The sequence below is a fragment of the Heterodontus francisci genome, chromosome 8 (assembly GCF_036365525.1).
Source record: "Heterodontus francisci isolate sHetFra1 chromosome 8, sHetFra1.hap1, whole genome shotgun sequence".
Taxonomy (NCBI): Eukaryota; Metazoa; Chordata; class Chondrichthyes; order Heterodontiformes; family Heterodontidae; genus Heterodontus; species Heterodontus francisci.
Window position 1 is genome coordinate 33,282,753 of NC_090378.1, and position 25,023 is coordinate 33,307,775.

At 44.0% G+C, this 25,023-nt stretch overlaps 1 protein-coding gene across 8 annotated transcripts in view; it reads left to right on the forward strand.

Moving 5' to 3' along the window:
* The window catches only part of ptprfa (protein tyrosine phosphatase receptor type Fa), a 634,875-nt gene extending 617,718 nt beyond the window's left edge, over nucleotides 1-17,157 (forward strand). For all 8 annotated transcript variants that reach the window (XM_068036905.1, XM_068036906.1, XM_068036908.1 and 5 more), the window contains 5 exons: nucleotides 2,991-3,117; nucleotides 6,175-6,300; nucleotides 7,291-7,445; nucleotides 7,953-8,088; nucleotides 15,717-17,157. In XM_068036905.1, coding sequence (XP_067893006.1) covers nucleotides 2,991-3,117; nucleotides 6,175-6,300; nucleotides 7,291-7,445; nucleotides 7,953-8,088; nucleotides 15,717-15,785 — 613 coding nt within the window. In that variant the 3' untranslated portion in view covers nucleotides 15,786-17,157. The remainder of the gene's footprint in view (nucleotides 1-2,990; nucleotides 3,118-6,174; nucleotides 6,301-7,290; nucleotides 7,446-7,952; nucleotides 8,089-15,716) is intronic.
* The last annotated feature ends 7,866 nt before the right edge of the window (nucleotides 17,158-25,023 follow it).

Below are 25,023 nucleotides of genomic sequence, written 5' to 3' on the forward strand. Positions count from 1 at the left end.
TGCGAAGAACCAGTAGCAGAGACACTGTCCGGGCCCCTGGTCCCTCTCGCACCTAGCCACTGCTGCGTCCAGCTAATAGCCGAGGCGAGGTTTTGCTGGTCTGCGCGCATCTGTGGAATGTGGCTTTCCATGAGGGTCACTATTCTCTCCATGGAGAAAGCCATGTGCTCATATGCCTGAAACATGGCAGCAGTCATGGCCTGGATGGATCTCCTCAAGGCCGTACATGGCCTGTGGCATCTCCGCCAGATGTTGTCTTACCTCTCCCTGCAGCTCCAGCATGCCCTGTGCTGTCGACACCAGAGGATCATCATCAGCCTGGGCTCAGCATAGGCCTGGCCACCCACAGTCCTCCAACTGCCGGAGTTGTCCTTTCTCAGCCTCAGCCAGCTGTGCGGGCGCATATGTGGTGCTCTCACCAGCTTGTGACCCAGACTTTAAAGCCAAACGGATTCCCACCGAGGTGAGTGTATCTGCGCTGGGAGAAGGTGCAGGAGTGTCATGGGATGCTGCGTCCTCTGAGGTCTCTTCCTCAGAGGTGCTGGAACACTCCAGGGCCTTCAATGCTAACTCGGAATGTCGCCCTGCAAGATACAATGTGAAGAGCACAGTTTTAGGTTTAATGGTGTACAAGTCACGAATATTGTGTGCAAAAATTAAGTGTTTCAAGTAATCATTGCATTTGTCAAAGAGCTGTATGTTCACTGGGACCCAAGCTCCAAGTCTGAAATGGCAGGTCCTCCCTGGCTGCCACCTAGCTTGAGGGCCTCCTCCTCAGCCAGTGAAAGTTGTCATATGTCTGGCACCCCTCCGCCGGTCCTGGAGGACTCCCTCGCGTTGTGCGCCCTCTTCGCCTGGAAGAGCAAGGATGCAGATGTATAACATTGCCAAACAACAACATGACTCATTTCACAACAGGGGTGCTACAACAAAAGGTGGGGGACAATCAGTGTGTAATTTGGACTCAGCCTGTCATATAGGTGCCATACTCTGGAGTGCAAACGAGGGTGAGTTATTTCATACATGCAGCCACTCATGTGGCATCATTCCTCCCCGCCAGACCTCCCTGTCTTTAACATGGCAGTGGCACCCATGTGCCGCTCTGTGTGGGGACACCCAGATCAAACGGAGCCGTACAGAAAAGTGCCACTTACCTTTGCTGAGCGCGTGACATCTATTGCTCTTCTATTTGGCCATTCCTCTTGTGGCACTGGACACAGTCTCGGCAGATGACCCCTTGGCAGCTTACCTCATCTGCAATCTCTATCCAGGCTTGCTTGGTCAGGCAGGAGGGCCTCTTCTTACCATCGCCTTGCCCATGCAGCCTGGAGGAGACTGAGCAGGGAGGCATCGCTGAACCGTGGGGCCACCCTTCCTCGCATCTCTGCCATCTCCGGTGCCTTACGGGGTAGTTGTTTGGCAGCTGCAGCTGAATAACTTCACTGCTGGCTGGTCTGCTCCAAGAGCAATATTTTTAGAGTGATTCTGAATGGATGCAGGGCTGACTGCTGTTTAAATATGGCGCCAGCACCTGGTGACTTGTCAGCTGCCGCCGTTCCTGGCATCGTACAGCCCGCCCCCTCCACATCATTGGGCGGGTGGGGGGGGGGGTGTGCGGACTGGCCTGGGCATGCGAATGAGCTGCTGCACTTAGGATTGCACAGGCAGGCCGCCGTTTTTTTCGCCCAGCGCCAAAATCGGCAGCAGGCTCATAAAATTAGGCTCATAGTCTTTTTTAGGTTTTGCTTACTGTAAAAATCTGATGCATTCATTGCACTGCATACTTGTATGTCACGTTGTTACACACTGGTGCATGAATCGTGTATCAGGCTTTATAAGTTTTTTTAATCCAAAGGAAAAGTAAACCTTTACACTGGATTGTATGGCAATTTACAGATTTGTGGTAATATTCTGGGTAGAATTTTAGATTAAATTTAATGGGAATTTATTTTGAGATCATGGAAGATGTGTACAAAATGCTACACTGATGCATAATATTTTATGAGAGCAGATTGACAATGTTTCTGTGCACCCCTGCACTAGGGCACCCAGTCAGTCGTCACACTGGAAAATGAGGAGGGAGGCCTGATTTTCCTGACCTGTGTGCCCTGGAAATGGATATTTCCCAGGAGCAAGGCTCAGAAAAGTCAACCCTCAATGCCAGAAAATGGCATCAGAGGTGAAAAACTAATCCGAATCAGTGTTAAATAGAGCAATCCTGAGCTTGGCTGGAATCAGAATTTTTCTCCTCCTCCTTTGGAGCAGTTTGGCCTTGCTCTTCTATTTGGCCATTCAGTCCAGGGTGTTGTGTTTTCTGCAGTCTTCTGATGTTGTTTCATCGTTAGAAGCTTTCTTTTAATTTGGTTTCATATTGTAAATTTCATTGTGCAAGTCTTTTTGCACCTAGAAATGAATGTCACATCTTGGCAAACTATTTAGCAATCACTGCATACTATGATTAAAAACTTAGGTTTATTACACATGTCTGCTAGTTCTCCCCTTTGTCACTTGTGTAAAATGACAGAACTGGTAATTCACATAGTTGAAGCACCTTCCATGGTTATCTTAAATTATTAGTGGGCAATCTTATTGGCTTTTTTTCTTCCTGCTGGGAGGTTAATTTTATATGAGAAGTTTTTGTTAAACCTTGCCAGGAAACAATCTCAACTTTCAATTTTTAAAAATATTTTACAAATCAATGCAGACCTTTGGAAAAATAGCTGAGTTAAATTATTGTATGTAGATCTTTGCAATTGTGAAGACTTTTACATGAAATTCTCCTTTCAATTGCTTCATTCATCTTGGTTAGATTCTTTTACATTGAAATGACTGGACTATTGCATCACCCCCTCCTGTGTGCAAAGTCGGAACAATGTGCTGAAAGAAGGAACAAGTTGCTTGCTTTCTTGTCTATTATTGATAAATAACAACTGGGATGCAGAATGTGTGCCATGTGTTTTTAAAGTGACTTATGTTTCCTCAATAAACAGGCAGCAAAAGGCATATATTGCCACACAGGGACCCTTGGCAGAGACCACAGAAGATTTCTGGCGTATGCTGTGGGAGCACAATTCCACTATTGTAGTAATGCTCACAAAACTGCGGGAAATGGGTCGAGTAAGTAACACTCAACAATTGTACTCCCAACTGTATAATAAAATTGTCTACAAGGAAAGTAGTTTGCTGTCCATGTGCTAGTTAATAGCTAAGATGCTCCATTTGAGCACTACATTCAAACACAACTAAGAGCTCACTCACACTAGGTTAGCAGGAAGTGCAGATCAGCCCTGAGAGGGGGATCTGTGCACATGGCTGACGGTGCTGGAGCCTCGCCTCAAGGTGCCCTGAGGTCATGGCCCTTCTCATCGGCCCCTCCTCTTCCCATCGGCCCTTCCTCTTCCCATAAGCCCCTCTGACAAAGCACAAAAGCTGACTCCTGATCCCCTGACTGAGGATGCCCCTTCACCGACGCAGGTGGGGCAGACTTTAGCAGGGCCTTCATGGGCTCCACCATCCAGAGTATGCCTGCCATGGGCATCTAATGTGTCAGAGCCTGGAAATGAGCAGGCCGCCTCCAGCTCTGCTGCAGCCACAAGGGTACCATCACATAGAAAGTAAGAGAAAGAGGACACTGAAATGGTCTGAGTGGCACAAATGATTCACTTGGTGCTTCTTTCATTGTTAATGATGAATGGAATATTTTTATTCTAAGAGGCATGAGTTGTTGTCCCTGATAAGTGTTATGGTGTTATTTCCCAACCCAGATAGAACATGAATTGTTTAAAGTCAGGGAGTGGCACGATACTCTTGGATGGCAATGCAAGGCAGAGAATGTAATGGGTGGACAGCTCTTCACAGTGGCCAGCTTAGTTTGCGGGAAGTGAGTGGTGTGTGCGGCTGCAATGTCAGGGGCAGGGCAGCGATGGTATAAGTGCAATGCTGGATACACTGTCCTCATCTGAAGCATGCCTTGAGGGTGTCATGGAATTCTCTGGTATTCAGGTCCGTAGCATGCTGCGTCATAGACACCTCTGGATGCTCATGCTCTGCCAGGCTCTCTTCCAAGGAAGCTGGTCGCTCCCTTCCTCTGGAGCTAGTTCCACTCTTCTTTGAAGTGCCATGTTGTGCAGGGCATAGCATACAGGGAGACCCTTGCCAGCTTGTATTGAAGGGGGCCCCAGAGCGGTCAAGGCACCGGCTTTCTCTATTGTGGCCCTGGTAGTTAGGAGGGACCAATTGTACCTCCTGTGTGCCTTTGTGGTGGGGTGACGCACTAGTGTGAGCAGCCAGGTCTTCAGCGGATATCCCTCATCACTCAGGGGCCATCACCTGAGGCTGTCTGGAGGTTTGAAGAGCTGAATGACCTGTGACTGACGAAGGATAAAGGTGTCATTGCAGCTCCCTGGAAACGTTGCATATGCCTGCAGGATCCTGTTGTGATGGTTGCATACCAGCTGCACAAATACACCTGGCTGTTCCGATGGAGCCTTGATCGCCACGTGGGTGCAATCAATTACGCTGTGGATCCAAGGAAATCCTAAGGAAGTTGACCCTTGGCCGATAGATCCTGTGTAGAAGACTCTTCTGGGTGCAGTCCTGTGGCCGTCCCCTCTGTTACACGGAGATGCCTGTCTCTTGTGTTGCATGCTGCAGCTGCTGCAACTCTTCCTCAGAGTATGTGGTCACAGGCAAAAATGTTAATAGAGCCATTTAGGTTGTCCAAGTGTCCTCAAATGAAATGGTACCCTGAACACTATCTAATATATTTGTCTCAAGGGGTTGCTCATGACAGGGCTAGCCTTTGACTCTGGCTGGCCTATTACTTGCCACTTTTCCCCCTTTATACTGCTCTATATACTGCTGATTTCATGCCGGTTGCTCTCAATGACTTCCTGCTGTTCACTCGCCTTCTCTAACTTGTCAAGCTGCCAACACAGCATATGACCCATGCGACTTGGGAAAAGAGCCTTTGCAAGCCTAAAATGACTCCTGATTGACATTTTAATTGCCTCAGTTGGCTGCACGTTTCAATCACAGGGGGATTTCTGACTTCACTGCCAACGGGTCACTGGGAAAGCTGAAGGGAGGCAAGAAGATGGGATTTTTTGCTATTTTCCCAGCCCACTCACCCACAATCGCAGCTCCACCAGCCTGGAAAAATTCTACCCATTGAGTTGGTCAGAAAATGAAAAGTTCAATATTGCTTTAGTCATAGTAAATGAAGTGTGAAGTGCCACCTGTTTAGCGATACAGCAACAACTTATATTTATATAGTGCCTTTATTGCCATAAAATATCCCAGGGTGCTTTACAGGCACATTATAAAACAAAGTATGATACCGAGCCAGATAAGGAGATATTAGGCCAAAGAGGTTGGTTTTAAGGAATGTCTTAAAGGAGGAAAGTGAGGTGTAGGAAATCTGGGATGCTCGAGACCAGAATTAGAGCAGCACAGATATCTGAGAGGCTTGTGGGGCTGGAGGAGATTACAGCGATAGGGAGGGGCAAGGCCATGGAGGGATTTGAAAACAAGGATGAGAAATTTAAAATCAAGGAGTTGCTTGACCAGGAGCCAATGTAGGTCAGTGAGCACAGAGATGATAGGTGAACAGGACTTGGTGCTAATTAAGACACGGGCAGCAGTTTTAGATGACCACAAGTTTACGGAGGGTAGAATGTGGGAGACCAGCCAGGAGTGTGTTGGAATAGTCAAGTCTCGAGATCACGAAGGCATGAATGAGGGTTTCAACAGCAGATGAGTTGAGAGGGGGCAAAGCCAGATGATGTTACAGAGGTGGAAATAAGCAGTCTTAGTGATGACGTGAATATGAGGCCTGAAACTCATCTTGGGGTCAAATGTGACACCAAGGTTGTGAACAGACTGGTTTAATCTCAGACTGTTGCCAGAGAGAGGGGTAGAATACATTGCTAGGGAATGGAATTTGGAACGGGGACCGAAAAAAAACCGGCTTCAGTTTTCCCTATGTTTAATTGGAGGAAATTTCTGCTCATCCAATACAGGATGTCAGATTAGCAGTCTGCTAATTTAGCAACGGTGAAAGAATCAAGAGTTGGTAATGAGGTAGAGCTGAGTGTCATCAGCGTACATGTGAAAAGCGTACAGATGATTTGTGTTGTGCTCAATGTTGCTGATCTGCTGTTTTATTCCTACTAGGAAAAGTGCCACCAGTACTGGCCAGCAGAGCGCTCTGCTCGCTATCAGTACTTTGTGGTAGATCCCATGGCTGAATACAGCATGCCACAGTATATCCTGCGAGAGTTCAAAGTAACAGATGCCAGGGTAAGTGTGAGATGGAAGTCATATTAATGTCCCGTAATGTTCTTTAGTGTGCAGGCTACTAATAATGAGGCCTATGCTTTCAGATTAAACTGCAGTTACATTACTTACTATGTTTGCAAAGACAATGAATGGCAACTTCAAAATGTCGCTGTGCCATGGAGTTGGGTATGGATTTGTGCCTAATATTCCTCAGAGTGAGCTCCTGTAATCACCCATACAATCATTATTAGATGTCCAGTGGAAGGAAAGTTTTTTTTTTCCAAAGGAAAGGAGGGATCCTTATCTGCCAAAAACAAAGCTGAATTGCCATCATGCCAAGGATGCTATGTGGTGCAGGGAGACCACAGATGATAAAGTCTGAACTTCTGTTACACAACTTCACAGCACTGGGAAGAGGTCTGAAAGAAATTTTTAAGTTCTCTTGGTGAAGGAATTATGCCATGGCCATAAAATGAGGCAGAAAGCCTGTTGTCCGCTTAGTCATTCATGCAGCTAACTGTAATTGATGTTTAGGGGTACAGAGCATATTGATTATGATTAAATATCTCTTTCAAAATGCTGTCACAGGCATGATGGGCTAAATGGCCTCTTTCTGTGCTGTATGATTCTTTGATCTAACTTGACCAGCAACTGCTATATAAATTAGCTTTGAGGAGGCTTAAAATGATCTCTGAATAGTATTTGCAGTCATGTGAAAATACAATGTAGTAGAGGATTATCATTCTAACTGACTCCCGCTTGCCCATGAATATTTTCTCTCTCTCTCATTCTCTCTACAGCACTATGAAAATGCATTGAGTGTAAAGGTGGCAATTGAATTCACTGTGGTTCACAGAATTTTAGCCTTACTTCCTGTCTTGATTTGTGTCTTCTCAGGCAGAAACACAATAGCTTTCGTCATTGTTCGTTAGAGATAATTTAAATTAAAATGTGGCCTAGTAACCAATTATACTAACCGTTTTCAAATGTATACCTTTGTTTTTAACGTAGGATGGTCAATCTCGAACAATCCGACAATTCCAATTCACTGACTGGCCTGAACAAGGAGTGCCAAAAACCGGAGAAGGATTCATTGATTTCATCGGTCAAGTACACAAGACAAAGGAACAGTTTGGACAGGATGGACCTATCACTGTGCACTGCAGGTAAGAACAAACAGTCCATGCTTTTCATTTTGGTGATTAAATGGATTGCATGGATGCATAAAATTACGATAATCAAGCAAATTTTTTTTTTAGAGTTACAGCACTGAAACAGGCCCTTCGGCCCACCGAGTCTGTGCCGACCAACAACCACCCATTTATACTAACCCTACAGTAATCCCATGTTCCCTACCACCTACCTACACTAGGGGCAATTTACAATGGCCAATTTACCTATCACCTGCAAGTCTTTGGCTGTGGGAGGAAACCGGAGCACCCAGCGAAAACCCACGCGGGCACAGGCAGTACCCAGAATCGAACCCGGGTCCCTGGAGCTGTGAGGCTGCGGTGCTAACCACAATTTCCGTTAATTATTGCATACATTTTCCTCTGGCAGTGTTCTTCCATCACAGAAGCTCCTAGAGACTAACTGCAAGAGGACTGAATTAAACAAAGCTCTGAAATGTGTAGCTATGCAAAAATCTGATAAAAGTTTCTCCTGTCTCCTAGTGCTGGTGTGGGGCGGACTGGTGTGTTCATTACTCTGAGCATTGTGCTGGAACGGATGAGGTACGAGGGAGTTGTGGACATGTTTCAAACGGTAAAGACTTTACGAACGCAGCGGCCTGCAATGGTTCAGACAGAGGTAGGTATTTAATCATTTTTAATTAAGCTAGCAGAAATGCACAATGTAAAATGCCTCAAAATAGCTGGTGGCTGTTTATGTATCAGTGTGGCTTGTTGTCTTGCTATTTAATCTCGGAGTCATATTGGTGAGGCTTTTGTAGAAATCTTCAGCTTAACCAGTCCTGATTGTCGGACAGTGAGAAGTCCACTGGTCCCTCTGGTCATGAATTGTGGTGCAGGCATTCATTGGCCTTTTTCTAGGACCATTATCTGTCGTATCCATCAGAAGAAGGGGGTGAAATTGAACAGTAGCACAAAGCAGGCAGCAGCACACCAGCAGCCTGTCTTACACACTGCATAAAATGGCTTCCAATGTACTGTCACCTTTTTCATTTTACCGCCCGATACGAATTTCATCCTTTGAGCCGGTACTGATGCTGAGCATAATTGATATTTGGGCTGTGTCAAGGATGTTGCATTGTGTCGTTTGCTTGAAACACCTATTATATTGCTTGAAGCACCTATTCAATTTTCTGAAGGTAATTGTATCCTCACATTGAATAAGAATGTTCATACCACATGTAATGAAGGTACCTTGATTTTTTTTTTGCACAAAACTGTTTAATTCTGATAAAAGTTACACCAAGCTTGTATAATTTTCATTCTAGTTACTTCCCCAACATGCAGAATCCATAAATTCTTTCAAAAGGAACTATCTAACGATAGTTACTTGAAAAAGATTATAGAAGGGTATGGGGAGCTAGCAGGAGGGATTTGACAATTTGGCTTGTGGAGACAAATACCAGCACAAACTTGAAAGGTCAAATGGCCCGTGCTTGTGCTGTAAAATTCTATGGTTGCATCTGTGTGGTACAAGCAGAAGACTTAATTAGGAAACAAGAGATCTGAACTATATCCCATACCTGATGTTGATCACAACACATTACCCCTGGGATATAGTCACATACTAATCCATATAAAGTGTGAATTCACAAATCTTGCACAGGTCAAATGTCAAAATCACCCCTAATACACACAACTATCATTAGTACAACACTAAGAAATTGAAAAACCTCAGCCACCGTTGGAGGAATACAAGTGTGACCCATAAAATAACTTACTTACTCGGGGAGGCGGTGGTGTAGTGGTATTGTCACTGGACTAGTAACCTAGAGACCCAGGGTATTGCTCTGGGGACAATGGGTTCAAATCCCACCACAGCAGAAGGTGGAATTTGAATTCAATTAATAAATCTGGAATTAAAAAGCTAGTCTAATGATGGCCATGAAACCATTGTCGATTGTTGTAAAAACCCATCTGGTTCACTAATGCCCTTTAGGGAAGGAAATCTGCTGTCCTTACCTGGTCTGGCCGACATGTGACTCCAGACCCACAGCAATGTGGTTGACTGTTAGATGCCCTCTGAAATGGCCGAGCAAGCCACTCAGTTGTACCTAACTGCTACGAAGTCAATAAAAAGGAACTCCCTTCCTAACAGCACTGTGGGTGTACCTACCCCACATGGACTGCAGTGGTTCAAGAACCACCACCTTCTCAACGGCAAATAGGGATGGACAATAAATGCTGGCCTGGCCAGCGACACCCACATCCCATGAATGAATTTAAAAAAACTTAGTGTATGAAAGGAATTATGTTGTTTAATTTCACTCAAGTGCTTAAAAATATTGGAAACAACTCCTAAAACAACACAAAAGCAAAATACTGCAGATGCTGGAAATCTGAAATAAAAACAGAAAACGCTGGAAATACTCAGCGGGTCTGGCAACATCTATGGAAAGAGAAGCAGAGTTAACATTTCAGGTCTGTGATCTTTTGTCAGAACTGGGAAAAGTTAGGAATGTAAGAGGTTTTGAGCAAGTGAAAGGGGGAAAGAACCAAAGGGTTAGATTAGATTAGATTAGATTAGAGATACAGCACTGAAACAGGCCCTTCGGCCCACCGAGTCTGTGCCGAATATCAACCACCCATTTATACTAATCCTACACTAATCCCATATTCCTACCACATCCTCACCTGTCCCTATATTTCCCTACCACCTACCTATACTATTGACAATTTATAATGGCCAATTTACCTATCAACCTGCAAGTCTTTTTGGCTTGTGGGAGGAAACCGGAGTACCCGGAGAAAACCCACGCAGACACAGAGAGAACTTGCAAACTCCACACAGGCAGTACCCGGAATCGAACCCGGGTCCCTAGAGCTGTGAGGCTGCGGTGCTAACCACTGCGCCGCCCATGGGTGGAAGGCAAGAGAGATTAAATGACAAAAGGTTTCATGGTGCAAGGCCAAAGTGAGTGGTAATGGGACAAGTGAAAAAAAAAGTGTCTGGAGGAGGTGTACATGGCAAGATCCTGATTGGCTGTCATCCGAAAACAAAGAAAAGGAATTAAGAGGCAGAGGTTCTGATCTAAAATTGTTGAACTCAATGTTGAGTCCGGAAGGCTGTAAAGTGACCAGTCGAAAGATAGGTGCTATTCCTCAAGTTTGCATTGAGCTTCATTGGAACACTGCAGCAAGCCAAGGACAGAAATGTCAGAGTGGGAGCAAGGTGGAGAATTAAAACAACAAGCAACTGGAATCTCAGGGTCACACTTGCCAGCTGAACGGAGGTATTTGACAAAACAGTCACCCAGTCTGCGTTTGGTCTCCCCAATGTAGAGGAGACCACATTGTGAGCAGCAAATACAGTATACTAAATTGAAAGAAGTACAAGTACGTCGTCGCTTCACCTGGAAGGAGTGTTTGGGTCCTTGGATAGTGAGAAGGGACGAGGTGAAGCATCTCCTGCTTTTGCAGGGAGAGGTGCCACAGGAAAGGGAGTATTTGGGGTGACTGAGGAATAGATCAGGGTATTACAGAGGGAATTGCCCCTTTGGAATGCTGAAAGGGGAGCTGAGGGGAAGATGCATTTGGTGGCGGCGTCATGCTGGAGGTGGTGGTATATTTGTTAGAGAGTGGGATAGCCACAGGGGATTCCTGCACTGACTGCCTGCCCCTTCTAGCGGTCACCCATCTATCTGCCTGCACCTTGGGTGCGATCACTTCTCTAAAACTCCTGTCTATGATGCTCTCTGCCACCTGCATGCTCCTAAGTGCATCCAGTTGTCGCTCCAACCGATCCATGCAGTCTGTGAGGAGCTGCAACTGGGTACACTTCCTGCAGATATAGTCGTCTGGCACGCTGGAAGCGTCACGGACCTCCCACATCTCACAGGTGAAGCACTTCACCCCTCTAACTGACATTTCTAGCACTAATTAATAAATTAATTTAAAATAAATAAATACTTATTAAATCCTTACTAAATTGTTATAATTAACTATATGGTCCCTGGTGCTAGATTCCTACTATAAATATTAAATGCTAACTAAATATAGTAATCTCCTCCCTCTGGTTTAGTTACTCTACTTATGCGTTAATTAGGGTTTTATTCAATTTTTATCCATGTTTTATTTTCAAATTCAGTAAAAATTCCCTACCAGGCAATCAGGTCACAGCTTTCCTGTGACGTCACTCAGTTTTTTTTAAGCAGAGGTAAGTTTTTTATACTTATCGGTCTGGAACTCCGTCCTCCGAGTCTTCTCCCAGTCAGCTGTGCTCTGTGGAAGCTCTCTGCTCCCCTCACTCTGAGGACAGGTAGGAAATGAAATGAACTCCTTGCTCCCTCCTCTCCGAACTTCCTCAGTTACCAAACTTCCACTATAGCTCTCTAATGCAACCCAAGTCAGCACTCCAGTGCAAACAAAATCAGCACTGTAAGATGGCTCACTTTTGTACTGACTGACTCTAGCCCCTGAAAACTGGTTTAAGCCAATTCTCTAATTAACATCTCAGCAACCTGATCCTGTTTGTCATAGTTTCTGCAGTAGATCATCTTGGATAAGCCAAAGTCTGCCACATATGTTGAACAATGATGCACACAATATTTGTTTTTACTATGCAGTGCATGGTCCCAATAGCAGTATTTTATTTCTGTAGAATATAAAACCTGGGTAGGGGGGAGGGTGTGGGTGAATCTGCAGGAGCAACTCTCTAACAGTCATCCACACAGAAGACAAGTAGGGAATAAGCTGATTGCCACAGTCCTGAAGAGACCACCATCCGTGCAATGTCCATCCAATAAGGACAACCTGTTTTGATAGAACATTTCTTTTCTGCAGAACAGATAGTAAATTGTACAGAGGAATTTTCATTTGAGACTATCAGCTTACAAATAATTAGATTCTGCAAGTGAGATATCAATGATTTAATTTTAATCCAGCAATGCAGTCTTACTGCCTAGTTGTTGTTGCTAGGAGTCATTGTGGGGATGGGGGAGACAACAGGAGGAGCGGAAGGGGATAATGGCAATATAGTGAAGTCATTGGCACATTTCAAATCCTCCTGGCTCCACAGGAACAATTTTTTTTTTTAAATTGCCTTTTGTTGACACCTGCAGTGGCCACTGAAGAATACTGAGCGGATCAGGCCCAACCCCTCACTTGCATACATAAGGGGCCTAACACAGTTTCAGGTGGCCACAGGGGTTGCCAGCCCTCCTGGAGTGCCCAGAAGTCTTCCTAAATGAGGCGTGGAGTTCCTGGGCACTGCTGCTAGCAGCCCAGGAGATCTTGGTATTTTCAATTTCCTGCCACAGTGATAGTGCCTCACTCTGTGATATCACCTGCTGTTGCTCAGAGAACGCTCCAGCTCAGTAACGTCACCTCTGAGGGCTGCAGAGAGCCCACTGAGGCAAGAGCAGCCAGTCAAGGGATGAGTGAAACCTGGGCACTTTAATGTGGATAAATATTGAAAGATTGTTTCCATTGGTGGGCAAATAGGGAACAAGGGGATGAAGACTGAGGATTCTCACTGGAAGACCCTGGGGGAAGGCAGATGGAATGTTTTTGAACTGAAGGTAATGGGACCACGGGATGCTTCTTCACGAGTAGCTGGAGAAACAGACAAGAACATCATTTCAAAAGGGAATGGGATAAATATTTGAAAAAGAGGAATATAAAAGGATTTGGAGGGAAGCGGGACCTGTTACGACCAGGTGAGAAAGGTGTCGAGGGATCCCTCTCACCCTTCACCAGGTCTTACTGTAACAGGGTTTTATTAAACACACAGTGTTTTAGCTACCTCTTGGTGAATACTTGTTCATTGCTTTCCAATTATAAGGCAGAGAAATGAGCACAAACAAGCTTTCTTGGGTTTAAAGAAGAAAGGTGAAATTTTATTAAACAAACTCTAATTCGGTAAACGCCTACGGATACACGACACGCCCACGCTAGCATGCATACGCGATACACGCAGATAGGGACAGAAAAGAGCAGAAGAAAAGAAAAAGTGGAAATATTTGAGGCAATATCTGAAGAGTTTGTTACGGGTTCTTCGAGCTCACTGTAGAGTCCTTTTGTAAATTGATCTTGCTTTTCATTGGGGTCCAGTATTCTTCTTAAACCTTGTTCACTGTAGGAGACTTTTCTCTCTTGGGGTTCATGTGTCTTCAGTGGGTTTCAGTTCCATGAGAAAGAGATAGGAGGAGAGGAGGTCTTTTCAATCCAAGAGCACAGAGCTTTCTGCCAGTTCAAATACTGTCTCTACAATTTTAAAACTTCCTAAGTTGGCCAGCAGGGTAGCCATGTGACTGGTATAACCACTTCTGGCTTTGTGTATTGAGTGGGTCAGGGAATGGTCCTTTGTTCCAGGCAGTGGTCTGTTCATACGCAAAAATGTCCTTCCAGCCAGGGGCTTGGCAGCCCCTTGTAATAGGCCTTCTCTTCTTCCCAGCAACAATTTGAAATTTAATGTCCCTGTGGCAAAATTAATGTGGCTCATTCTTGGAAGGTGGCAGCTTGCATGACAGGGCTATTGGAGAGAACACCAGTATTGACACGGGCATTGGGAACCACATAGTTTCCTCCTGTACGGTAATTTCTATTAGTGGTGAAATCAAAGTTCCTCCGAATTCTGGCTTTCCTCTTGCAAATATCACTCCCACCCTCGGTTTCCCCTCTTCATGAGTGGCTTCCTGTTTCTCACAGAACAGTTGTTGGTGTGAAACAACGAGCAAAGATAATTACAGGGAATCCAACCTTGAAAAGGTACATCAACTAACATTTGACAACATGATGTGATCAGGAGTGTGATGAAATACTTTCCATTCACCTGGATGATGCAGCTGCAACTACACTCAAGAAGCTCAACACCATCCATGACAAAGCAGTCCAATTGATAGCTACCATTCGCCACCTTCACCAAAGGCGTACCATGAATGCGGTATGCAATATCTGGAAGGTGCACTGCGGCAACTTATCCAGGCTTTTCTGACGGGACCTCCCAAACTCACAACCTGAAAAGAAAAGGGCAGCAGGCACGTGGGAACGCTCTCACCTCCAAGTTCCCCTTTAAGTCACACGCATCCCAACTGGATGTATATAGCTGTTCCTCCTCCTTCGCTGGGTCAAAATCGTGGAATTCTCTACCTAACAATTATCATAGGAGCACTTTTACCACATGGACTGTAACAGTTCAAGAAGGCAACTCACTACCACCTTCTCAAGAGCATCTATGGATGGGCAATAAACACTGGCCTTTCTAGTGATGTCCATATCCTAAGGATTAATTTTTAAAAAGATTTCACGTGATCAAATCTCCAGAAATACCTCTAGCCAGAGTTGGTAACCCTACACCAGGATCGCCTGAAAAATGGCCGGACCCAATTTCCTTTGAGGCATCCATATTTGGTCCCAAAAGATTGACCCTCTTTGTGCCTGTCCAGTTTCTACCCTATGATATCGATTTTTTTTAAATTACCAATTTTTACTGAGATTTCTGGATTGTTTTTGGATCCATGAATTATTAAAATCTGATTTCCTCTTAAATTTAAGGGCTGTAATTCCTTAGCAAAAATCAGCTGCAGAGATGGGTGCAAATCCGTAATGTCAGGATGCACAATAAAGAGCCTTGCTAATCACTACAGCTTTGTTATTATCGAAATGGATACACTGCATGCAATGATTACAATATACCATTCATAGCACATACAGAAAAATGTAATTTTCGCACAACTAACATTAATGTAATGTACTGCTGCTGCATTTTTACTCATTGTCACAGAAATTACCCTTTAGCAAAAACCTAGGTTTTTAAATCAGCAACAAAAACTGACTTCAGGGACCTTGGGTATCTGTGGTACTTACTCATTGGTTATTCAATTTATTCCATTAAAAAAGTAGAAAAACAGTCATTTACTTCTGCTGGAGTTAGAATGGGAGACTGATGAAATTCGGTGGAACTACAGGGCTGTGCAGCTTCATGGTTGAATTTTAGTTAGTGATATTGTAAGCATGGAACACCCTTTATGCCAGAATTATGCAAGATGACTTTCACCTCTCTTTAGAGCTATTTGGCCATCATATTTCAACTCCACTGTATATTGTATATTAATGTATTCACCTCCATACTCATGTAAGCAAGTGCTCCCTATAAGGAATGAAAGTAATTTGTTGTGTATTTTATGGAATTTTTTTAAATTTGTATAAATATTGAATCAACCTTTTGAGTTCAACTATTAATGGATAGCACATACAGTTTGGTAAACTGAGATATTTTATTGAACAACGCTCAATCTCTGTCCACAGGACCAGTACCAGATGTGTTACCGAGCAGCGCTGGAGTACCTCGGAAGCTTTGATCACTATGCAACATAACTTCTATCACCCAATCAGAACTTGTGACTTTCAGGACCCGGAAAATTATTTTTTGAGCCATATCAAATCAAATCAAATCAAATCATTGTTTAGTTATCCTGTACAGTGAGTTGTCAAGGTGTAATGAAAACAGCAACTCAGAAATTCTATCATGATTCTTGGACTGATCAGGAACTAAGTTGACTTGTTTTAATTTCAAACCAATAGGATAATAATTTACATCTCAAATCCTCTTCACTCTATGGGATTCCCTTTTTGATTATAATTTTAGCTCAAATACAATGCATCAGTTTACTTTTGGGCTTTAACTGGGGTGCCATTTACAATTTTATAAATCTTTTTATTAAAACTGATATTTTTTTCTGAAGCTAAATTGTTTTGCTTAATGGCAAAACAGAATTCCTTATGCTATAAATGCATTTTTTTATTTTATTATAATTAGTTAAGTTTTTATATTCTTCTTTCTGCTGATTTAAGGGTTCTTTATGTTTGCAACAGAGCTGCCCATTTTAGTGCAGTTCTGTATTTAATCCTGGTGACTGGAATTCGTAACCACTGTTCTGATTATAGCTGCTGTATCTACTTCTAGGGATAGACAAATCAAACTGAAGTTTAATCTCTTATATGAAAGTGTCTTCTCTTCAGATACTGTACAATACAAAACTATTAATACTGAATAAAGCAGGAGCCTGGTGCTGTTAGATGAATTTAATAAAAAAAACAAGGATGCATTTTGGTTTTGTACAGTTTCTTATGACCGATTTGATCCTTTCCTTGTTTTAAAAAATAAATAAAAAGTTAGAAAAGGTCACAATACCCAATATTCTGTTCTATCTATTGGGGATAAATTTAAACTGGATCACAACCAACTTGATGTAAACACTGCAGCACACCTTGCTACAAACCTTCAATCACCTCCCCAGAGAAGAGCTGGGAGCAACAACACTTATTCCTCACCAATCAGACCAGTTGGCCTCTGTTTCACATTGACTATTCTGCGGGAGTTAAGACTGCTAAACGTTCTCTTACCAATGGCCTGAATTTTCCAGTGAGCTATTATGGTGGGTTGACGTTCTGTGATGGTATCATCTTCTGAAATTCTGTTGAGCTGTTGCAGTAGGGAGTATGGGTGTGGAATTGGGGAAGGTGTGGATGAATGCCAAATATAATCAATTAGTCAGAATGATATTGACTGTAACCTGATATGAAGGGATTGAATTGTTTGGAACGCGCTCATTTTTACCTTGTGTATGCATAGTGCTGTAGGGGTTACTCTGTTGTATACACAGTCTGTTTTCTATTTGTTGATAAATGATATCATCATTGGAAAAGTCTTGATGTTAATAAAGTTGAATAATCGGGTTTTATACAATGTGGTTTCATTGGGGAATTTTTACTTATTTTTCTACTCTTGGAAATTAAAGCTATATAATCATCAATCCATCATTTTGGTCTCCGTGCAGATGTAAATACAAATTTACCAAGAGCATTTGGGGTAGAATAGAAGTCAGGTCATTGCTGATCAAAACAAATTCATAATTAAGGAGAAGTAATTTCTAATTAAGGAACAGTTTGGAAGAGGGGGCCAATGAGATAAGAAATCCTAATAATTTCCAGATGGATTATTGTGATAACACTAATTTGATTCAAATACATTATTGACTTCACAAAGTGAATATTAGCATACTACAGTTGTGGAACTGACATTAGACACACCCCATGCCAATTTTGAGTGAGAAATAGTGTGCTCCCATCAAAGATGCATGATCCCCCATTGTTTCAGTTCCAACCTCAAATGATCATTACACTGCCACTTCCAGTTTTCCCATTTTCTTTCCACCTTTCCACTTTGGAAGACACTTGGGATACAGTTCCAAGTGTTGACAGCCCTCCTGTATCTTGTTTAAATTCCCATTCTTCATTTGTGCATGCTTAAGACAGTGAGTAGCAGTACGCTATTTGACAGGGTGTGTATCATGCCCAATCCTAATTCTGTTCTCACAATGCATCATTCATGCATGTTCTAGCAGAGGTCGCAGGTTGTTAATCAAGAGCTAATTTTCTCCTTCCAGGCCCGAAGCTACTGAAACCAATTATAGCACCTAAGTGAGATCAGCTAATTCACCAAAAACCGAGAATGAAACCTGGAATATTTTGGTCTGTATAGTTCAGTGATACGCTGAATAGTACCTTAAAATATTAGGCCATCAGAGCAGCCCTTGTACCCTTCCTGAGAATTCGTGATCAGCGACTAATTTTCTTAAATGTATTTTGTAATATACTGATCACCAAGGCAACATGGCATTAATTACAAAAGCAAAGTTCTGCAGATGCTGGAAATCTGAAATAAAAACCTAAGATGCTGGAAAAGCTCAGTGGATCAGGCAACATCTGTGGAGAGAGAGAAACAGAGTTAACGTTTCAGGTCAATCCATCAGGAGAAACTCCTATACAATCTCTTTTTACACTGTCGGCATTTCTTTTTGTTGGGGTTTGGGGAAAGCAGATGGTTAGAAATTCTAGTCGTCCATGCTTCAGCCATAATCAAATCGACCAATTGTTCTGCTAGAAAACATATTTTGTTGCCTCAAGAGACCCATTTTGTGCTCTGTGTGTATACCTGCCTGTGCTGTTGTGGCTTAAGAAGCAGTATTATAAATACACAATAAGAACTGGAATGGTAAAATAGACAGTTCCCAGTCACACTTGTGATTTCGCTGCTGCATCTGGAAATGATGCTGCAGTGTTCCTTCTCTTTTTTATTATCCATAAGAGGTTTGTCTGCCGGGACGATCCTGGGATAAAAGTCTGAAGGAGAAAGTGGACAGGCTGTTTGCAAACAAAATATACTTGAAAAACATGAAGTACTGCATGTCTTTTTAATGCAACCTGTTCCTTGGTGATAGGCTAAGGGCTTTGTCTAAATTCAGCAGTGAAAGGTGTGACATGAGAAACTTTTTTAGTTACAACTAGTGCAGATCCTGCTATGTTAGGGGACACAGGAGTGGGAGACTGGTGTAAGTGCCACCTACCAGGAGCATCACATTGACACATGTACATCAATACTAAGGGCTGAATTTTCTTAGCACGGTGGCCTTCTGACATGGAAGTGCCACCGCCGAGCCCCTGCGATATTACGTGCGGGGGCTCATTTAACTAGAGGGGGTGGAGCGGCCACCCCTCTATGTCAGCTGCCACATCCCTGGCAATGGTGTCCGGTGCCATTTTTAAAGGGCTTCAAGCCCTTCAGTAACATTTTAATATTTCATGGTCTTGGGAGATAAAAATAAAATTTCATTTCAATTCTAAATCCCATCTCCCACCCCCAATGGGTCATTTAAATATAAATTGCCCTCCCCCCCCCCCATAATAAATCTTTGATATCCTGAACTCCCCCCACCCCCCCCAAAAAAATTTGTTCCTTTTGACCCTCGACCCTGTCCCACCATTCCCACAGCCAATAAAAATTGTTTTTCCCACTCCTCCAGCCCTGAAAATTTTATTCCTCCCCCCCCCTCCACCTCCACCAGGTTCTTGCCTCGGAACTCTGTATGATCGGCAGCTGTGAAATCGGTGTGGGATGGCTGCCGCCTGCAGATAAGTTAATTTACATCTAATTTTTAATTTGAAGATTTAGATGAAGGCCCTACCACTTGGGGGCGGCGAACCAAGGTCCTCCGCCGCCGGTAATATGCAGAGGGTCTTTCTCGACGTTGGGAGTCGAGGCGGGCCTCTCCCCGCAGAATTTTATGGGCCCCGCCGCTGCGACCCACAGCATCGAGGGGCTGGTAAAATTCAGCCCTAAGCATGTGTTTTGCCCAGAACCACTCAAGTTAGGCTCTACACCAGTTTGTGTGGAGGATATTAAAAGAATAGGACTTATAATGGGTCTCTTGGGGCTGCAAAGCAGAACAAATTGTTGATCTGGTAATGGATGAGGCATGGATTGCAGAATTTCTATTCCCTCTCTCACCTCATCCTAACAAATAAAATGCTAATAACGTAAAAAGAGACTGTATAAGACTTTCTCCTAATACAGAAATAAAATACTGCAGATGCTGGAAATCTGCAGCAATCAGGCAGCATCTGCGGAAAGAGAAACATAGTTAACGTTTCAGGTTGATGACCCTTCGTCAGTTCTGATGAAGGGCCATCAACCTGAAACGTTAACTGTTTCTCGCTCCACAGATGCTGCCAGACCTGCTGAGCATTTCCAGCACTTTTTGTTATTATGAGTTATCTCCTGATGGGTGAGTATATAAATGTACTTTATGGTATGGTGGTAAGCTGTACTAACCTAGAAGGTTATAGGTTCCATTTCTGATTTATACAGTTAACTTTACACAGCAGGTGGAGTAGTAGTGGGGAGGGTCAGGCACACGACAATTCAACATTGTATCATCGATGAGGGGAAATCAGCCAGGATTCTTTTGATAAATACTATCAAGTATCCTCTTCTGGTAAGTGCATGTGTGTGAGCATAAGGCAAGGTTAGAATGGGTTTTGGTGTGATGCCTCCAAATATCCAAGAGAATGTCAATCCTCCATATATGGACTTCCATTATAATTACAGTCACCTGGTTGAGGTATCAGAGGACTTGCCATGTGTGAATCTATCCTAGCATGAGTCACTGTCCCTGCAAGAAGGAAACTGGAAAAAGAAAAGCTCAAAAAAAAGGTTCCATAACAGTTGGATGTGATCTTGTAAAGCAAAAGAACACAGGTGGATATCTAAGAAAATAAACCACATGTAGACTGCTGGAGATGATTTAAAACCGTAATGGTGGAGAAGAACCTTTGACTTTAATCAAGTGAACTCCCGAGGAGAATGTGATGCAACTTTTCTCCTTGGAGATTCAAGGGAGTTGATTTTTATGTGCTTTCATGATCCTGTGATCTGAATCAGACCCCACTGCCGCCTCCAGCCCATGCGGCTGCTGCGAGCCCTTTTTGCTGGCTGTCTTGCTGCCACCAGTGACCAGGCTGCAGACAGATTTATTTGGCAGGAACACAGCCTGGATGTTGGACAGGACACCATCTTCGGTGATCAATGGTGACTCCACCCAGCAGTTTGTTGAGCTCATCATGGGGGATGGCATTCTGGAAGTTGCAGGGCTGACCTGCAACTCTTTGTCCTTTACCACATTGCCTGCCAGCTCCAAGATCCGGGCTGCCAGGTGCTCAAGGTCAGTGCACACAGCTTTCTGGAGAAGATGATGGACTTGGAACTGCAGGACCACCTCAGATTAACACATCTTGCCTTTTGCGTGGCCTTTACTGCCACTGCTACTTTTAACTCTGTGATTTGAGTGACAGGTAAGGCACTTTCTGTTAAATGTATATAATTTTTTTCCCAAATTCGCGCACTAAAATGGTCAGAGCAATTAGTGCATTACTTGTTAAATGTTTGCTTAGATTACATTTGAATAGAGACAAACGGCAGTTATGTAGTATAAGCAGCACATTCACTATACGGGCACAATATCATCAGTGATTGCATTAGCTGGAAAGATTACCTGCAGGTAAGTTTGGGCAATCAGGGCTTCGAGGGATGACATCTGTAGCCAACACAAAGAAGGACCAACAGGAACAGCGCCATTCTACCTAATGCCTGAAACAACAGCTTAAAGTATTTGACAACATCACTACCATGTGAATAAATTGTTCATATGCAGATTTGCGTAGTGCTTCCTTGTCAGATCACTGATCCATTTTTTAGAGCTATTAAGCCGGATGACTAACTAGATTGACATATCATGCAGCATTCCAAAAAGATACATTTTACATGCAGATAAGCGAATCTCTGCTTCAGTAACTTGAAGCTTGTTATATCTTTTTTTAAAAACATAAACTTCGAATGTTAAGAATCTGAAATGAATTTACCAAACATGAAAATACACAACAGATTCATCAGCATCAGGGATCCCTGACTCCTTTACCCTTTCACTTTCTTACCAATTTCCCTTTCTGATACCACTTCTTCCTTGGAGTCCTTTTTTAAAATTCATTTGTGGGATATGAGCGTCACTGGCAAGGCCAGCATTTGCCATCCCTAATTGACCTTGAGAAACGGGCAGCTTTTCATCAGCTAAGACTCTAACTCTGAATGAATTATCCTCAGCTTCCTTTCCTTGTGTTCTCATCTTCATGAATTTCAACGTTAGCTATGTTAAGTTCTACTTAAACTGCCTTTGTCTCTGCATTTTTTGGCCAGGTGCTGCTCCTTGTGATTCTGATCCTGTGTGTTTCCAGCCAATCAGATTCTACTTGACCCCTTCCTCTGGCCTTTCTCCCTTCTTCCACATTTCCATTGAGCCTGCAACCAAAGTACTGATCATTGGAGTTTCTTCCTGTCTTTATTCACTCGAAGCGAATTGTGTCTCCTGAACTTCTAGCTCTCCATTCTTTTAGTTTCAATTCTACAGGTGCGGACGGGAGCGTGGATGGTGGTGAAAGCCCCAAAACGTAGCATCAGGTCAAAAAATCAATACGATCTCTCCCACTTCCCGGCAGGCGAGCAAGGAACCCGCGTGAAACTGTCGTTTAAGTAATTAATATATGGAAATAGGCAATAAACTGAGGAATTAACCCAGCATTTTGGCTTTAACAGCCAACACTCTGGTTTCCCGAGCTCTGTGGAACTTGCCAGGGTCAACAAGGCGAAATCACAGCGGGGACTCGTTGAACAGTGAAACTGACAGGCTGGGAAGTCTTTAATGAGTGAAATTGCAAAGCTTGTGGCCAGCCTCAGTGTACGACTTATGATTGAAGTTGTTTTGAGAGCTCGTTTTCACTGCTTTGAAGGTCATTTCCAATTTTTTGGAGGTACTTTCATGGACTTTACTCACCTTGATCTCAATTTCCCTGCTGTCAGCCTTCACTGCAGCATAGGTGCAATTTATACAGCTATAGCATGGACCTCTGATGTGGCTGCTATCTGTTGTTCCTCACCAACAACAGCAGCTGCCGTCTCTACAATCACAAGCTGCTCCACAGGACAGAAGGGATGGGCAGAAGGTTCCAGCTCAAAGGAGGTGATATGCCCTACAAAGGGTACATACATTGAGGGTGAGCTTCCTCAACACGATGGAGCAACAATGCCTCAGGAGGCTCAGGCTTATGCAGCATGTCATTGGTGACATCTGCAGCTTCCTGGAACAAGACTGCCTTCAAAGAGGGCCAGGTGGGCATGCATTGCCATTGGCCATCAAGGTCACCATCGGGGCAGGAGGCAGCTAGTGTGACTTTATCTTGGGTGGGGGAGGTGGGGGAATGGGTTGAGATATGGGAGTACCTTGAGAAGAGTCCCCACTGCCATGTGGCCTTTCTCCATCTTCCCTCTCATGGCCTACCTGCACTTCCCTGCTAGCCAAGAGCTGGAGAGCACTCGGCTGCATTTCAGTGAGGCATTGAACCACCAAAGCGAGGCTTTCCTCCATCCTGTGTAAAGTGGTAGACTGAGTGTGCAGGCTATTAGTGGCCTGCATGTTGATTCTCCATGCAGGTGGCTACTGTTTCCATCAAGGTCATCAGTACAAATGCCTGAAACATTATGGCACTCAAGCTAGAAATGGACTCCTTCAATCTCTTTCCAAAGATGTGCACTGCCTCTGGAAATGCTGATACAAGGACACATATTTCCCATTGCTGATCCACAAGTTCCATTTTCATGGATGACCTCCAAGGCTCAGCATCTATATCCTTCTAAGCAGAGCTTGGAGCCTTCTGTGCTCTCCGACTGAGACATTCCATTGCTGCCCCGTCTCCAGCACCTGCTCCTGCTAACATGATATGCACCTCACCATGTGACAACCTAGATATCTCTAATGCAATACCCACAAAGGTGTGCGTATATGCGCTGTTGGAAAATGTGCATATGTCATGTGACAATGCACCATCAGAGTGCTTGACCTCTGACAACTCCTCAGCTTCCTCCGCAGCAGCTCCCCCGTCACTCTTGAAGGACATATAGGAGATCAAAGACATGGGTTCATGCTGACATGGGGGAAGGGTCCAAACTCAAAATAGTGCATATCATGACATTTCAGTTAGTGGTGACATCAGTTCAACATGAGTGATTGTTAAGTGCCTAGTGGCAGCGTGATATCTAATGCTGTCACCAGGTCTGTGGGCCGCCTCCATCTCTCCATCACTGATGCCATGTGTGTGTGTCACCCTACCGATCTCCAAGCCGTAATCCTCTGATGCAGTCAGGGTAGCTATGGCTGCAGGTCCACCCGCTGGTTCTCTGCCTGGAGTTGTGGGCTCTCCTGCAATGTGAGAAAGGAGAGAGTTATGAGTGTGAGAATTGGAATGTGTGTTGCGGACAGAATGAGAACATTTGTGGGGGGTGGCTGTGAGGGATGGATGTAAGATGGCAATAGGATGAAGGTGAGTGTCAGTGTTGGCTGTTCAGATGGAGATTTGAGGAGGTGCCTGGAGATCAAAGATTGTGTGGAGCTGCAAGGTGTGTCAGTCAGAGGAGTGGGAATACTAGGGAGGTCAGAGAGTGATGACGGTCACCTGGAAGTGGTATGTCGCTCACCTTTCCTGACCTAATGAGGCCATCAAACCTTTTTTGACACTGTTGCCAGGTCCTGGGCACCACACTCCTGCTGCTGACTGCCTCCATAACTTCCAGCCATGCCTGTTTAGTTTGGGTGGGTGGCCTCTATCCTGTCCTGAGGAAAAAGCACCTCCCTCCTGGTCCCCACTGCCTCTAGCATGACCTTCAGGGAAGGGTCAGAGAGCCAGGGTGGAGGGAGAGGGGCAACCTTCCAATGTCTTCTTGCCATTTCCTTCCCTCCACAAGTCTTCACAATCAAGATTCCCTGCAGCCACTCTGACCCCTGCCGGGGTCCCTTTAATTAGAGATAGGACATAGACAAGTTTCTGGAATGGGCAGACAGATGGCACATGATGTTCAATGTGGAGAAATGTGAAGTTATACATTTTGGTAGGAAGGACATGGAGAGACAATATAAAATAAAGAGTACAATTCTAAAGGGGATGCAGGAGCAGAGGAACCTGCGGTTATAAAGGCATAAATCATTGAAGGCGGCAGGACAGGTTGAGAGCGCAGTTAATAAAGCATACAGTATCCTGGGCTTTATAAATAGGCGCATAGATTACAAAAGCAAGGAAATTATGTTGAACTTGTATAAGACACTATTTAGGCCTGAGCTGGAGTAGTGCCCAGTTCTGGGTGCAATGCCATAGGAAGGATGTGAAGGCATTA